Source organism: Acinonyx jubatus, chromosome X, assembly GCF_027475565.1.
Source record: "Acinonyx jubatus isolate Ajub_Pintada_27869175 chromosome X, VMU_Ajub_asm_v1.0, whole genome shotgun sequence".
Taxonomy (NCBI): Eukaryota; Metazoa; Chordata; class Mammalia; order Carnivora; family Felidae; genus Acinonyx; species Acinonyx jubatus.
In genome coordinates, this window is record NC_069389.1 from 31883031 (window position 1) to 31899253 (window position 16223).

General features: G+C 37.3%; 2 protein-coding genes across 2 annotated transcripts in view; one reads left to right on the plus strand and one right to left on the minus strand.

Annotated features, from left to right (window-relative positions):
* Window positions 1–16223, plus strand: part of PRRG1 (proline rich and Gla domain 1) — a 306130-nt gene that overhangs the window by 85796 nt on the left and 204111 nt on the right. The window lies entirely within an intron of this gene.
* LOC106982007 (protein FAM47E-like) lies at window positions 4933–6396 on the minus strand. The gene has a single exon (XM_027054178.2). The coding sequence runs from the start codon at window positions 6355–6357 to the stop codon at window positions 5080–5082; it is 1278 nt and encodes a 425-aa protein (XP_026909979.2). The 5' UTR covers window positions 6358–6396; the 3' UTR covers window positions 4933–5079.

Below are 16223 nucleotides of genomic sequence, written 5' to 3' on the forward strand. Positions count from 1 at the left end.
CACAAAAGACCCAAAGTAGCCAAACACAAGTTTGCATTCCTATCAAGAGTGCAAGTGTGCAAGTTTCTCCACACTCTCACCTACAACGTTTCTTTCTTCTCTTGTTGATTTTAGCCATTCTTACAGGTATAATGTGGTATCTCATTGTAGTTTTGATATGCACTTCGCTGATGATCATTGACGTTGAACATTTTATTTAAGTTTATTTATTTTGAGGGGGGGCGGGGCAGAGGGAGAGGAGAGCGAGAATCCCAAGCAGGCTCTGCACTGCCAGTGAGTAGCCTGACGTGGGGCTCAATCCCATGAACTGCTGAAATCAAGAGCTAGACCACCTACGATCAGCTAGAAATAAAGAAGGGTATGGGGCTCATGGCAACCAGCACATGGATCTTGGTGGACTGTGTATCTGATGGCAATGGTACCTGATCAGAGCATAGCCAGCAGTTTTGCCCACCTGTGGAGTGAGGACATTGGCCTTCTCTGGCCAGGAAGCACATCAGCAGTTCTACCTAGATTTGGTCCCCAGCCAGCATTCCAGTCTAGCCATAGAGCCCATCTTATGGCCCTACCCAGGCAGAGTGGCAAGCCAGCAACCCTATCCAACTGCAGAGCATAGCCTTTGAGCTTGCCCAACCAGGAAGCCCCTTCAGTGACCCTGTAAAGTCTTGGAAAGCACCCTATTTACCTTCTTGGCTGTGGAGCCCAGCATACAGTCCTGATTAATGGCTGAGCGCAGCTTGCAGCCTTGCCCAGGCAGGGAGCCCATTCAGCAGCAACTGTTCAGCCTTGGAGCACAGCCAGTGGTCTGCCCAATCACAAATCCTTGTCTGCTTCCTTGTCTAAAATGGGAGTACAAGCGGCAGTACCACCCAAAAAGGGAACACAGCCAGTGACCCTGCTTGACTGGAGATACTTGCAGAGTTTAGCCATGATCCCACCTGGCCATGGAGATCAGCTGGAAGTAAAACTGTTACTATTTGAATATGACATGATAATATATATGGAAAATATATATATGTATATATCATAAATATTCCACACAAAAAACTGTTAGAACTAATAAATGGATTCAGTAAAGTTGCAGGATACAAAATTAATATACAGAAGTCTTTTGCATTTCTATACACTAATAATAAACTACCAGAGAAATCAAGACAACAATCCCATTTACAATTGGATCAAATAGAATAAAATACCTAGGTATAAATTTAACCAAGGAGGGAAAATATCTGTACACTGCAAACTATAAGACATTGATGAAAGAAATTGAAGAAGACATAAATAAATGCTCATGAAGTAGAAGAATTAATACTATTAAAGTGCCCATTCTACCCAATGCAATCTACATATTGAGTGCAACCCTTATCAGCATTCCAAGGACATTTTTCAAAGAACTAGAACAATAATTCTAAAATTTGTATGGAACTCAAAACTCCCTGAATAGCTAAAACAATCTTAAGGAAGAAGAACAAAGCTGAAGTATCACAATCCTAGATTTCAAACTATACTACAAAGCTATAGTTATCAAAACAGTATGGTACTGGCACAAAAATAGACAAACAGATCAATGAAATAGAATAGAGGGCCCAGAACTAAACTCACACATATGTGATCAATTGATTTACAACAAAGGAAGCAAGAATGTACAACAGGGAAAAACAGTCTCTTCAATAAATAGCGTTGGGAAAACTGGACAGCTACATGCAAAAAAAAAAAAAAAGAAACTGAACCACTCTCTTATACCATATACAAAAATCAAGTCAAAATGAATTAAAGACTTGAAAGTAAGTCCTGAAACCACAAAACTTTTGGAATAAAATATAGTTGGTAAGCTCCTTGACATCAGTCTTAGTGACATCTGTGAGGTGGAGGGTGTGACTCCAAAGGCAAGAGAAACAAAAGCAAAATTAAACAAATGTGACTACATCAAACTAAAAAGTTTTTGTGCAGCGAAGGAAACCATTAGCAAAATGAAGAGGCAACCTACTGAATAGGAGAAGATATTTGCAAATCATATATCTGCTAAGGGGTTAATATCAAAAATGTATAAGGAACTCATACAACTCAATAGCAAAAAAAATCTGAATAAAAATGGGCAAATGATCTGAACAGACATTTATCCAGGAAGACATACAGATTGCCCAACAGATGCATGAAAAGATGCTCAACATCACTAATTATTAGGGAAATGCAAATCAAAGCCATAATGAGATATCACCTCATACTTTTCAGAATGGCTATTATCAAAAAGACAAGAAATAGCACGTGTTGGCAAGGTTGTGGAGAAGAGGGAACCCTCATACACTTTTAATGGAAATGTAAATTGTTGTAGCCACTATGGAAAACAGTATGATAGTTCCACAAAAACAATAAATATAGAAGTACCATATGATCCAGCAATTCCACTCCTGGGTATCAGGTATCTATCCGAAGGAAATGAAAATACTAATTTGAAAAGGTGTATGCACCCCTATGTTTATTGCATTATTATTTATAATAGCCAAGATATGGAAATAACCTAAGTGTCCATCAAAAGATGAGTGGGTAAAGAAGATATGGTATATATGTACAACAAAATACTGCTCAGCCGTAAAAAAGAATGTATCTTGCCATTTGCAACATGGGTAGAACTTGAGTGTATTATGCTAAGTGACATAAATCAGACAGAAAAAGACAAATACCACATGATTTCACATACATGTGGAATCTAAAAAACAAAATTCAGGGTCATAGATATGCAGAACAGATTGGAGATTGCCAGAGGTGACAGGGGTTGGGAGGATGTAAAATGGGTGAAGGACATTAAGGTACAAACTTGTAGGTATTAAATAAATAAGTCCTGGGAATGTAATGTACAGCATGGGGAGTATAGTCAATAATATTATATTATCTGTATAAAGTAACAGATTATAACTAGACTTACTATCGTGACCATATTGCAATGTAGACAAATGTCAAGTCACTGTATTGTACACGTAAAACTAATATAATATTGTGTGTCAGTTAAACCTCAGTAAAAAAAATACACACATTTGTAATCTCTGGGATTCAGGAACAGGCAGGTCTTACTGTAATTCTCTTTTATAAGTAAAGGAGAGTAAACATTATAAAGAACACCTATATGTTTGACGCTAATATATAAGCATGTGTGCATGTATTTGTACTCAAGAAAGTAATTTTCTTTTCTATATATATAAAAAAAAGGAGCTAATGCCAAGATTTGAATGGATAGTCTTTGTGACTTTGAATGGTCTTTGTGTGTCAAGAATGTTAATAAGAGTAGTCACAGAGAGGAAGACAGTAATTTAGACACTAAGAAACCTTAATGAAAAAGGAAGTAAGTGAAAGGAGAGTAGTTGGTTGCAATAAGGATATGAGTGGATGATACAACCTGAGGGCTTGTGTTCCCATCTTACAAAGATGAAATATATACCTATACTTCCATATACAGATGGATTCTTTCATTATTAGAAACAGAAGTGTGCTTTAGATCCGTGCTACAAATATTTCTAGATACAGATTTACTTGTCCCATCCAGTTTTACCTGTTGTTTTGGACCTATAAAGAAGTTGCTCGATGTCTTATTTTAAATGTATGAGTGAATTTTAAATTGCTATTCACAAGATGCAAAGATTAATTTCACTTGAATAGAGGGGCGCCTGAGTGGCTCAGTCATTTAAACCTCCAACTCTTGGGGTGCCTGGGTGGCGCAGTCAGTTAAGCGTCCGACTTCAGCCAGGTCACGATCTCGCGGTCCGTGAGTTCGAGCCCCACGTCGGGCTCTGGGCTGATGGCTCGGAGCCTGGAGCCTGTTTCCGATTCTGTGTCTCCCTCTCTCTCTGCCCCTCCCCCGTTCATGCTCTGTCTCTCTCTGTCCCAAAAATAAAAAATAAACGTTGAAAAAAAAAAATAAACCTCCAACTCTTGATTTCAATTCAGGTCACAATCTCATGATTCTTGGGTTCGAGCCCCACATTGGCCTCTGCAAGTTATTGTAGAGCCTGCTTGGGATTCTCTCTCTCCTTCTCTCTCTGTCCCTCCCTGGCTTGCACACTGTCTCTCTCAAAATAAATACACCTTCAAAAAATTTTTCACTTGAATAGATATGTGAGGATATTTGATTCTGCGGTGTAGTTTTGCACACACAGATCTGTGCACACTAGATTTGCCATGAACTTGAAGCTCCCTACTATTCTGCACCCATGTCACATATGGAAACATTCTTTCATGGTGAATTTTTATGAACATCTTGAAAATTTTTAAATATATTCATTTGGAAGGTATGATAAAAAACAGTGTTACTAAAGTTTTACCTATAATTTTGATGAATGTTTTAAATTGTTTTTCTAACATTTATTTATTTTTTGAGAGACAGAGAGAGCACAAGCAGGGGAGGGGCAGAGAGAGAGAGGGAGACACAGAATCTGAAGCAGGCCCCAGGCTCTGAGCTGTCAGCACAGAGCCCAATGTGGGGCTCAAACTCACGAACTGCAAGATCATGACCTGAGCTGAAGTTGGACACTTTAACTGACTGAGCCACCCAGGCACCCCTTTATGAATAGTTTTCAATCTAGTCTGGGGACTTGATGCAATCCTGACAAGTGAGATAACAACTTTAGTATAAATGAAGCTAACATTATTTTGGCTGTGAATTTTAAGTTTTGCTTAACAAAATAATTGTCGTAATTATTTCCTTACAGTTTTAATATAAATGAAACTATACAAGTCTCTTTTACTTGGCACATTTATTTTGAAATTCCTTTCATATTGTAGTTGACATAACTAGGTTATTTTGTTAAGTAATTCTTTTATAGTTTTATTTTTACAAATGATATAATGATCTAATATTCGCCATGCTATAAAAATGTAAGAAGAGTATATATGAATATTGATTTCATAGTTAAAAAAATATTGATGAACCCAAGCAGAAGGTCATTGAGGAATCTTTATAGACATTAGGTGTTAAATTGACAGATGTGGAATCAAAATTGCACATGCACAGTGGAATACTCATCATGAATTCTACTTGATGTTAGAATGAAAGAGAAATCACAAAGTAAGCAGTAAGTAGAAAAATGTTTAAACATCTTCATGTGGATCTTCTTCTATATTTGGGTGCATTTTCATTACTCGTTCTATAGGAGTCTTAACAGAATCATAGCTCCATCCCTTCCTGGTAAACAACTTCTCAAGGAAGCCTGGCATCCTGTAGCCCTTGAGTTGAATGAAATCTTTAAAGGCAATTGTTCCATAAAGATCTTCAATAATATCCTTTTCAGGAACCTTCTTTCCAAAACTACCATCTTGACCTTCAAGTAGGACCTTGGGGTCAATCAAAGGTTCATCATTTATTAGCTTTTTCCACAACTTGGGCTTCAGGTACCATGCTCCATACCTCATTTTCACCCAGTTGGGTTTATAAGGATTCTCTGGTGGCTGGAGTTTCTTCTCCCAATCTTTATCCTGTAAGGAGAATCTTATGCCCTCCATCTCATCTAGCCCCTTCCTGTTCTTTAGATCCATAGGAACCTGGTTTACTTTCTTCAGGCAGACCAGTTTACGGGTTAGTTTGCACTCATAGCCAAGGTCAAATAGTTTCATGATGAACTCTTCATCAATGCCCAAGTCTCCTAAAGTAGCAACCCATTTGCAGAATTTACGAACTTCTCTTGGTACTTTTCTTTGAAGAGGAGGAATTTTGAGCAAATCATCTGTGCTTGATTTCTTTTCTTCAGGAGGCACTTTGTCTGGATGTGACCCAGGAGTCTTCTTGGGAAGTTCAACTTTGGCAGGACATTTCTCACAACGCTTTGTGGGAGACTTCCTTCTTTTCTCAGTGTTCTTACAAGAAGCCCAAGTGGCCTCCAGCTTCCTGTCAGGATCCAGCACTTCCAGCACCTTTAGTAAAAGGTCTGCAGGTAGATCTTTCTCCAAATCTGGGTCGAGAGCCAAGGGATGCTCAGTCAGTTGGGCCTCAATGTCCTCTAAGAATGCCTTCCGTGCTAGCTGGGCTGGTGAGAGAGTAGAAAACAGGTCTACTTCCTTGGTCAGCTTTTTATGACTCTTTGTTGGGGCAGGTTGAGGAACTCTGTGAGTAATCACAGGGAGAAAGCCCTCCTTAGGGCTGCGAGTGATCAGACCTTTACAAGGTGGACACCCCCTTCTGAAGTCATCCAGCCCCTCTTTCACAAATATCCACCTCCGGCTGTCCAGGGAGGTGGGGAACTTCAGAAGCTTCTTCTTGTGATTTGCAAAACACTTGGAAGGTAATTTGTCTTTGTACCAGGGCTTGCAGTTCATGCCCAGGGGCATTGGTTCCAGTGGCCCTGGGGCTAACAGCCACTTCTTGTTCTCCATGGTACCTCTAGCCCCTGGGCGACCGCCAGCTTTAGTGGTTTGTTTTCCAGTTGCTAGGAGACTTCGTAGCCAGGCGCCCCCAGATTCTTCGCAGAGGGGGGTCCACGCAGTTGCCTCCTGGCAACCAGCTTTCTCCTGGGATGGGTGCCGAAACTTCATTCCTTTTTGTTGAAGGGTACTATTCCGTTACGTGGGCGTACTCCACACTTTAATAATCCATTCGCCTTTTAATGGGCCTGTGGGTTAATTCCAATTTGAGGGTATTACAAATAAAGCTGCCGCAAATATTTGTGTTCATATCTTTGTACATCATTTCATTTCTCCTGGGTAAACTTTAGCAGAGAGGAATAGCAGAAGCATGTGATGGGTGTTTGTTTAACATTTTAGGAAACCACCTAACTTTCCCCAAGGGGATGTTTAATATTCCTTCCAATAGTGTATGAGAATTGCTCTTCGTCCACATGGTGCCCAATACTTGGTATGATTAGCCATGTTAATTTTGGCTATTCTGATAGGTGTATAGTGGTATCTCACTGTGCTTTTAATTTGCATTTCCCTAATGACTATCTGTTCATGTGCCTAGTTGCCATTTATCTCTCCTGTGGTGAAGTGTCTGTTGAAATTTTTTACACATTTTTAAATTGTATTGCTATATATCATTGAGTTATGAGTTCTTTGTACATTCTGAATGTAAGTCCTTTATCAAATATATGATTTGTAAATTTTTCTCTCAATTTTTTCTCTCCACCTATGGCATACATTTTCATTGTCTTAACTGTTTTTCAAAGAGCAGAGTTTTGACATTTGATGAGGTCCAATGTATCAGTTTATTTTTTTATGGATTGTTCTTTTTGTATTGTATCCAAGAAAACTTTCCCTATGCAAAGGTCATAAAGGTGGTTTTCATTCTGCTAAGTTTTATAATCTTAGGTTTTACATTTAGATCTGTCCTCTACTTAAATTTAGTTTTTTTAGGTGATGCAAAATATGGATCCAAGTTTTTATTTTTTTATTTTTATTTTTTGCCTGTGGATATCCCATAGTTCCAGAATTTTTTTAAGAATCTTTTTTTTTTTAAGTTTATTTATTTGGGGGGAGACAGAGAGAGAGAGTGCACACACATTTGCCTGAGCAGGTTAGGGACCTGCAGGTTAGAGAGAAAGAGACAAAATTCCAAACAAGCTCCATGCCATTAGTGCAGAGCCTGATGTGGGGCTCAAACCCACAAACTGTGAGACCATGACCTGAGCTGAGAGCAAGAGTTGGATGCTTAAGTGACTGAGCCACCAGAATTTTTTTTTTTTTTTGAAAGAGAAGCTTTTCCCCACTGATTTACGTTTGTAATTTGGTAGGTGTAAGTTGTTCATATTGCTGTGAGTTCATTTCTGGACACTTTGCTGCTTCACTGCTTTCTCTGTATACCAATTCCACACTGTGCTGATTACCTTGTATTTTATAAGTCTAAAAATAAGATTGTATTCGTCCTTCAAGTTCGTTCTTCTTCTGCGAAGTTGTTTTGACTATTCTAGGTCTTTTGAATTTCTATAGGAATTTTAGAATCAGTTTGTCAGTGTCTATAAAAAAACCTGTTGGGATTTTGATTAGGATTTGGTGGAATCAATAAATCAATTTTGATATCTAATATTGAGTTTCCTGACCCATGAAAAAAGTCCATCTCTCCATTTACATGTATTCTTTCATTTATCTTAGCAATATTTTGTACTTGTCAGTGCATAGTTCTTTCACATCTTTTTTCTCTAAGTTTTCCTTAATATTTTATGTTTTTTGATACTACTGTAACTAGTATTATAATTTTTAGTCACCATGTTCATTGTTACTATATACAAAAATAATTTATTTTTGTGTATTGATCTTGTATCATGCAACTTTTGTAAACTGACATCAATTCTAGTAGCTTTTTTTAAAGTTTATTTTTTGTTTTGAGAGAGAGAGAGAATATGCAGGAAGAGCAGAGAAAGAGGGAAAGAGAGATAAGCCTAAGCAGGCTCTGCACTAACAGTGCAGAACTCATGAACCATGAGATCATGACCTGAGCCAAAACCAAGAGTCAGATGCTTAACCCCACAGAGCCACTTGGGCACCCCATCTAGTAGCTTTTTTCTTTTTCTTTTTTGTAAAGTCCATTGAATTTTCTACACTGAGAATCATGTCATCTCTTAATAAAGATAGTTTCACTTCTTCCTTTCCAGTCAGAAAAAACTTTTTCCTGGCCTTATTGCACTGGCTAGAACCTACTTATATTGATTATTCATTTTTGAGAGACAGAGAGAGAGAGAGACAGATATGAGTGGGGGAGGGGCAGAGAGAGAGGGAGAACAGAATCTGAAACAGGCTCCAGACTCTGAGATGTCAGCACAGAGCCCAACCTGGGTCTTGAACTCACAGACCGTGAGATCATGACTTGATCCAAAGTTGGGCGCTTTACCAACTGAGCCACCCAGGTGCCCCAATTTTTATATTATTTCTGATCTTAGGGGGAAAGCCATTAAATGTGATGCTAGCTTTAGGTTTTTTGTACGTATTGTTTTCCAGTTTAAGTTCCTTTTTATTCCTAGAGGTCTGAGGCCTAGTGACAAATGCTTTGTTTCAGATATGTGGATTGTGTCAAATGTTTTTTCTCCACCCATTGAGATGTTCATACAGCTTTTACTTTCTAAAGTAAAGTTTGCTAAAATAATAAATAACAGGGGCGCCTGGGTGGCTCAGTCAGTTGAGTGTCCGACTTCGGCTCAGGTCATGATCTCGCAGTTCGTGAGTTCAAGCCCCGCTTCGGGCTCTGTGCTGACAGCTCAGAGCTTGGAGACTGTTTCGGATTCTGTGTCTCCCTCTCTCTCTGACCTTCCCCCATTCATGCTCTGTCTCTCTCTGTCTCAAAAATGAGTAAATGTTAAAAAAAAATTAAAGAAATAAATAAATAACAGTGATTTCCATGTGGCTTGAAATTTTCTTTGTGGGAAGATTTTTTTCTTAATTGCAAATTCAGCTTCTCTAATAGCTATAGGGATATTTAGGTTATCTGATTTTTCTTGAAGGAGTTTTAGTTTGTATATTTCAAGCAATATGTTTGTTTTATTTATATTGTCAAAATTATTGTCATAAAGTATCCATACTATTTCCTTATTGTCTTTTAGTATCTGTGGAATCTATGGTAATGTCACCTCTTCCATTGTTGATTTTTGTAGTTTGTATCTTCTTTTTTCCTTTTCTTCCTAATCAGACTGGGTACAGAATAAGACAATTTATTGACCTTCTTAAATAAAGTTTTTAATTTCATTGACTTTTCCCATTATTTTTTGTTTTCTTTTTGATTGGTTTCTTCTCCCGACTTTGGTCTGTTGTTTTGTCACCCTTAATGGTCTGTTCATGGCAATCTACAATGCTTTTTCCAGCATGAACCTCAAAACTCTTCCAGCGTCTACTCATTACCCAATTCCAAAGCTACTTCCATACTTTTAGGTATTTGTTACAGCAGCAACTTACTTCTTGGTACCAATTTTTTAGTCCTTTCAGGTTGCTGTAACAGAACATACTGCACTGGGTGGCTTATACACAACAGAAATCTATTTCTCACAGTTCTCCAAGCTGGGAAGTCCAAGTTCAGGATACAGGCAGATTAAGTATCTGGTAAGAATCAACTTCCTGGTTCATAGACACCCATCTTTTCCTGTGTCCTCACGTGGCATAAAGACTTAAGAATCTCTCTAAAGCCTCTTTTATAAGGACATTAATCCCATTCATGAGTGCCCCACCCTCAAGACTTAATCACCTCCCAAAGGTCTTATGCCCAAATACCATTATATTGGAGATTAAGTTTCCACATATAAGTTTGGGTGAGACATAGTTAGCCTGCAGCATGTGGACATTCATTAAATTTTATATATTTTATAACCTCCACACTACTTTTTGAATTACTTTGGCTTAAAGACTATATCACTCTTAAATAGATTTTAACATAAAAATATTTACCAGGGCTCCTGGGTGGCTCAGTTGGTTAAGCGTCTGACTCTTGGTTTTGGCTCAGGTCATGGTCTCGTAGTTAGGGAGATCAAGCCCTACATCATACTCTGCACTAGAGGCATGGAGCCCACTTGGGATTCTCTCTCTCCCCCCCCTCTCTCTCTCCCTGTCCCTCCCTCACTCTCACTTGCTCTCTGTCTCTTTATCTCTCAAAATAAATAAACATTTTAAAAGTATTTACCCATGTAATGGTCAGCTTCATTGTTCTTTACTCCTTGCTTTAGATCAATATATCTATTGTATCATTTTCCTTCAGGGAAAACAAAAATATAGTGTACCATATGTCTGCTGGCGAAGAAATTGTTCTTTTCTTATGTGCTTGAATTTTTTCTTATTTTGCCTTGTTTTTTTTTAAGATTTTTTTAATGTTTACTTATTTATTTGGGGGGAGGGGCAAATAAATGTTTATTTATTTGGGGGGAGGGGCTCAGCATGGAGCCCAACATAGGGCTCCCATCTCACAACCATGAGATCACCTGAGCCAAGAATATCAAGAGTTGGATACTTACTCAACTGACCCACCCAGGTGCCCCATTTCAGAGATATTTTTAAAGATGTATTTTCTGTGTATAGAATTCTGGGATGATAGGTTTTTTCTTTCAGTACTTAAAAAAAAGACAGCTCCATTGTTTTCTCATTTGCATTGTTTTGGACAATAGGTATAAAGTCACTCTGATTTTGGTTTGTACATAATGTGTCTTTTTCCCGCCTCTGGCTACTTTCAAGATGTTTTCTTTATCATTGTTTTTGAGCAAATTGATTATTATGTGCCATGGTATCATTTTTTTGTATTTCTTGTGGTTGTGACTTGTTGAACATCCTGAATTTGTGTGTTTATAGTTTCCATCAAATTTGCAAGGAAATTGCCCTAATTTCTCCAGATGTGTTTTCTGCCTTGCTTTTTTCTTCTCTTCTTTGTAGATTCCAATATTCCACATATTATATTACTTGAAGTTTCATACAACTCACTGATGCTGTACTCATTTAAATGTTGTGTTTTTTTTTCCTTTGTGATGCATTTCAGGTCATTTCTCTTGCTAGGTCTTAATGTACAGTAATCTTTTTTTCTGTAATATCTGATCTGTCATGAATGCCTTACAATATAGCTTCCATCTTACACTTTGAAATTCTTATCTCTAGAAGTTTGGTTTAGTTTGTTTTTTCATGTCTCTACTTAATTTTTTGAAAATTAGAAATATAGACATTAAAACTGTTTTAAGGTCTTTTCCTGATAATTTTAACATCTGTATCAATTCTGGGTTGGTTTTGATTGACTGGTTCATCTCTTAATTATAGAAGCATGTTACTGCCTCTTCCACTCTAGTAATTGCTGGATGCCAAAAATAATAAAATTTACCCAGGTGGGTGCTGGATTGTTTTGTAATTATGTAAATATTTTTGAAACTTGTTTCTATAAGCTGTTAAATTGCTTGGAAATGTCTGATCATTTTGGGTTCTTTTTCAGATTTAATAGGCAGAAACAGAGCAGTGTTCAATCTATGGCAAATTATTCCCTACTCTTCCATGTACACAACTAGTGCCTGTGAATATTGAGGCTTTCCAGTCTCGCTGGCAGGAACAGTCACTATCCTAGGCCTGGTATACATGCCAGGCATTGTTACTTATAATCTTTTTAGGTAATTCATTTCCTGGCATTAGGTAACTTCTTCATGAGCATGAGCAGATCAATAATCAGTTGAACAATTAGGATGGGGGTGGGGTTGGGGTCTGAAAGTTTCTGAAGTTTTCTCTCTGCATAAAATTCTACTTTCTGGTCTTAAAAAGTCTACCCATTTTGTTCCCCAATGTCTCTTAGCTTAATCTCTTAAATTTAGAGTGAATGGTGGCCTCTGCCTAGACTCCCCCTCCCTGAACCATGGCCTAGAAATCTATTAAATGTAATCTGGGGTAACCATAGGGCTCATCTCATTTGTTTTCCATCTCTCAGGGATGGATCTCTACTGCCTAATGTCCAGTGTCTTACAAACTATTGTCTTATATTTCTGCACCCCTCCCCTTTTTTTTTGGTTGTTTCAACAGGTAAATCTAGACCCTTTTTCTCTATCTTGGCCAGAGGAAATTTTATCTTTCTTTCTTTCTTTCTCTTTTTCTTTCTTTCTTTCTTTCTTTGTTTCTTTCTTTCTTTCTTTTTGCTTTGTCTCCATGAATTTGGGAAGCTGCCCTCTCAAAAGTTACCCAAAGAATTCTTAACCATCAAATACCTTATCATATTCTTATCACTGATCTTAATCATTAAAAATTGTGGATCATGGGGCACCTGGGTGGCTCACTTAGTTAAGCATCTGACTCTTGATTTCGGCTCAGGTCATGATTTCATGGTTCAGGAGATTGAGCCCCATGTCAGGCTCTGCACTGACAGTGTGGAGCTTACATGGAATTCTCTCTCTCTCTTTCTCTGTCATTATAAATAAATAAACATTAAAATTTTTTAAATATTTTGGATCATACTGACATTATTGAAATTTATATTCTTCCTGAAATTTTATACCATTCAGTTTTTCTCCTAATGCTTATGATATACATCCATTTTGAAATATACAACATGAATACCAAACTCTTCACCATACCACATTGCTATTTATAATTCTGATCTAACATAGCTTTTCTTTTGTCATCACCAAAATTCTCCAATACAAAAATCACAGATTAGATATCATTCCTCAGTTATGGCCTGATAATACGTCTTTGTTTAAATCCATTTGGTTATTTATTCCTCTATTTACCACACATTTGTTAAGTTCTGTGCTGGATCCTCAAACTGCTGCAATTAAAAGTATAATTACTCTGTTTTCCCAATAATGAAATTCCCCTTATTTCTTTGCCAATGAAATCAGCTTTTTCATATCAATTACTTCAAAAGTTGTGCCCACATTTCATCTTTGAGGTAAATCTTTTCTGAATAAGTATTGACTGGTATAGGCGAAGATTACACATCAATGAAATGGAATTAAATGGAGCAGTACAACTAGGGTAAACTAAGGTTGGTATCCAAAGCTGAAGTGTGAAACTAGGAAATAAAAATGTGAGCAAGAAAATAGGAACATGGTCTAAGTCTAGAGATAATTGCTTGTTTTGTTTTGTTTACTGCAGTGTGAATCACTGGCAGACAATCTCCACTTAAATGCAGGGGCAAAGTGACATTTTCAGATGAGAAAATAAAGATGATTAGTAAGTTCACTTAAGTTTATGGCCAGAAATGGGACAAATTCTGATACTCAAATACCTTTAAAAGTTCTGTATCTTCCCACTTTGTCATATGACATTCAGATGACACTTGAGCAACTCCAGCCATCCCAGCCCTAAGCAACCACTGATCTACGTTCTGTCTCTTTAGATCTGCTGATTGTGGACATTTGATATAAATGGAATCATAGAATATGTGGTCCTTTTTTATTAGCTTCTTTTATTTAGCATACTGTTTTCATGTGTCATCCATATTATAGCATATGCTGGGTACTTTGTTTCTTTTTATTGCAAATAATTTGTGTGGATATACTATATTCATTAATCAATTGAACATTTGGGTTGTGTCCACTTTTTTATTATGAATAATGTTGCTATAAACAATTATGTACAGGTTTTTATTTTTTCTATTCAGTCTTTTGAAATTCATTACTCGTATTTCCCCAGCTTCATTGAAATATAATTGACAATTTAAAATTTTATATATTTAAGGTGTATGACTTAGTGAATTGTTACACATTTATACTGTAAAACAATCAGCACAGTCAAGCTAATTAACATATCCAGCACCTCACACAGTTATCATCTTCTTTTCTTGTGTGTGTTGAGAACGCTTAAGATCTACCCTCTTAGCAAATTTCAAATATACAATATGATATTGTTAAAAAAATTTTTTACATTTATTCATTTTTGAGAGACACAGAGAGGCAGAGCACGAGTGGGGGAGGGGCAGAGAGAGAGGGAGACACAGAATCTGAATTAGGCTCTAGGATCCAAGCTGTCAGTACAGAGTCCAACACGGGGCTCAAACTCACGAACCAGGAGATCATGAGCTGAGCCGAAGTTGGATGCTTAACCAAATGAGCCACCTGGGGACCCCAAATTTCAAATATACAATATGATATTGTTAACTATATTCACAGTGTTGTACATTATATCTCCTGAACTTATCTTAAATAACTGAAACTTTGTACTCCAACAAGCTTCCCACTTCCTCCTCCCCCCAGCCTCTGACAATCAGCACTACAGTACTCTCTGCTTCTAGGAGTTTATTTTAGATTCTCTATGAAAGTGAAATCATGCAGTACTTGTTTTTCTGCATCTGGCTTATTTCACTTAGTATAACATTCTCCAGGTTCATCCACGTTGTTGCAAAAAGCAGGATTTTCTTCTTTTTTAAGGCTAAATAATATTTCTGAGTGTGTGTGTGTCTCACGTTACCTTGATTCATCTGTGGGTGAACATGTAATTTGTTTCCATATCTTTTTTTTTAAGTTTATTATTTTTGAGAGAGAGAGAAAGATAGCACGTGAGCAGGGAGGGGCAGAAAGAGAGAGAGAAACTCAAACAGGCTCCATACTGTCAGCTCAGAGCCTGACACGGGGCTCGAACTCACAAGCTGCAAGATCATGACCTGAGCCAAAACTAAGAGTCAGAAACTTAACCAACTGAGCCACCCAGGCACCTCTGTTTCCGTATCTCGGCTATTGTGAATAATGCAGCAACAAACATGGGAGTGAATGTATCTCAATATACCCATGATTTCATTTCCTTTGGATTTATATTGTAGAGTGAGATTGCTGGATCATAATGTGGTTCTATTTGTAATATTTTGAGGAATTTCCATACTGTTTTCCATAGTGGCTGTACCAATTTACATTCCCACTAACAGTGCATAAGGGTTCCGTTTTCTCCACATCCTCACCCACACTTGTTATCTTTTATCTTTCTGATGAAAGCCATTTTCAAGTGTGAGGTGGTATCTCATTGTGGTTTTGATTTGCATGTCCCTGATAATTAGTGAAGTTGAGCACTCTTTTATACCTGTTGGCCATTCGTATGTCTTCTTTGCAGAAATTCAGGTCTTTTGTCCACTTTTTAATCAAAGTGTGTTGTTTTGTTTTGCTATTGGTTTGTTTGAATTACTTATATATTTTGGATATTAATCCTTCTCAGATATATGGCTTGAAAATATTTTCAACCACTCTTCAGGTTGCCTTTTCACTATGTTGATTGTTTCTTTTGTTTTGCAGAAGCTTTTTTGTTCGATTCAACCTCACGTGTCTACTTTTGCTTTTGTTGCCTGTGCTTTTGCCAACATATCCAAAAAATAATTGCGCAGCCTAATGTCAAGAACCTTTTCTGTATGCTTTCTTCTATTAGTTTTATAGTATCAGGTCCTATGTTTAGGACTTAATCCATTTTGATTAGATTTTTTTAATATGGTATGAGATAATTTCATTCTTCTGCATGTCTATATCCTATTTTCTCAGCACCATTTATTGAAGAGCCTCTCTTTTCCCCATCGTGTGTTCTTGGCACCCTTGTCAAAGATCAGTTGATCCTAGATGTATGGATTTATTTCTAGGTTCTCTATTCTAGAGTTTCTTTGGTCTATATGTCTATTTTTATGCTAGTACCATACATTTTGATTGCTACAGCTTTGCAGTATATTTTGAAATCCGGAATTGTGATGGCTCCAGTTTTGTTCTTCTTTCTCAGGATTGCTTTGGCTATTTGGGTTCTTAAATTCATTAACCCTTGTTTTGTGACCTAATATGTAGTCTCTCCGGGAGAATGTTTTGTGTGCACTTGAGAAGAATGCATGTTCTTCTACTCTTGGG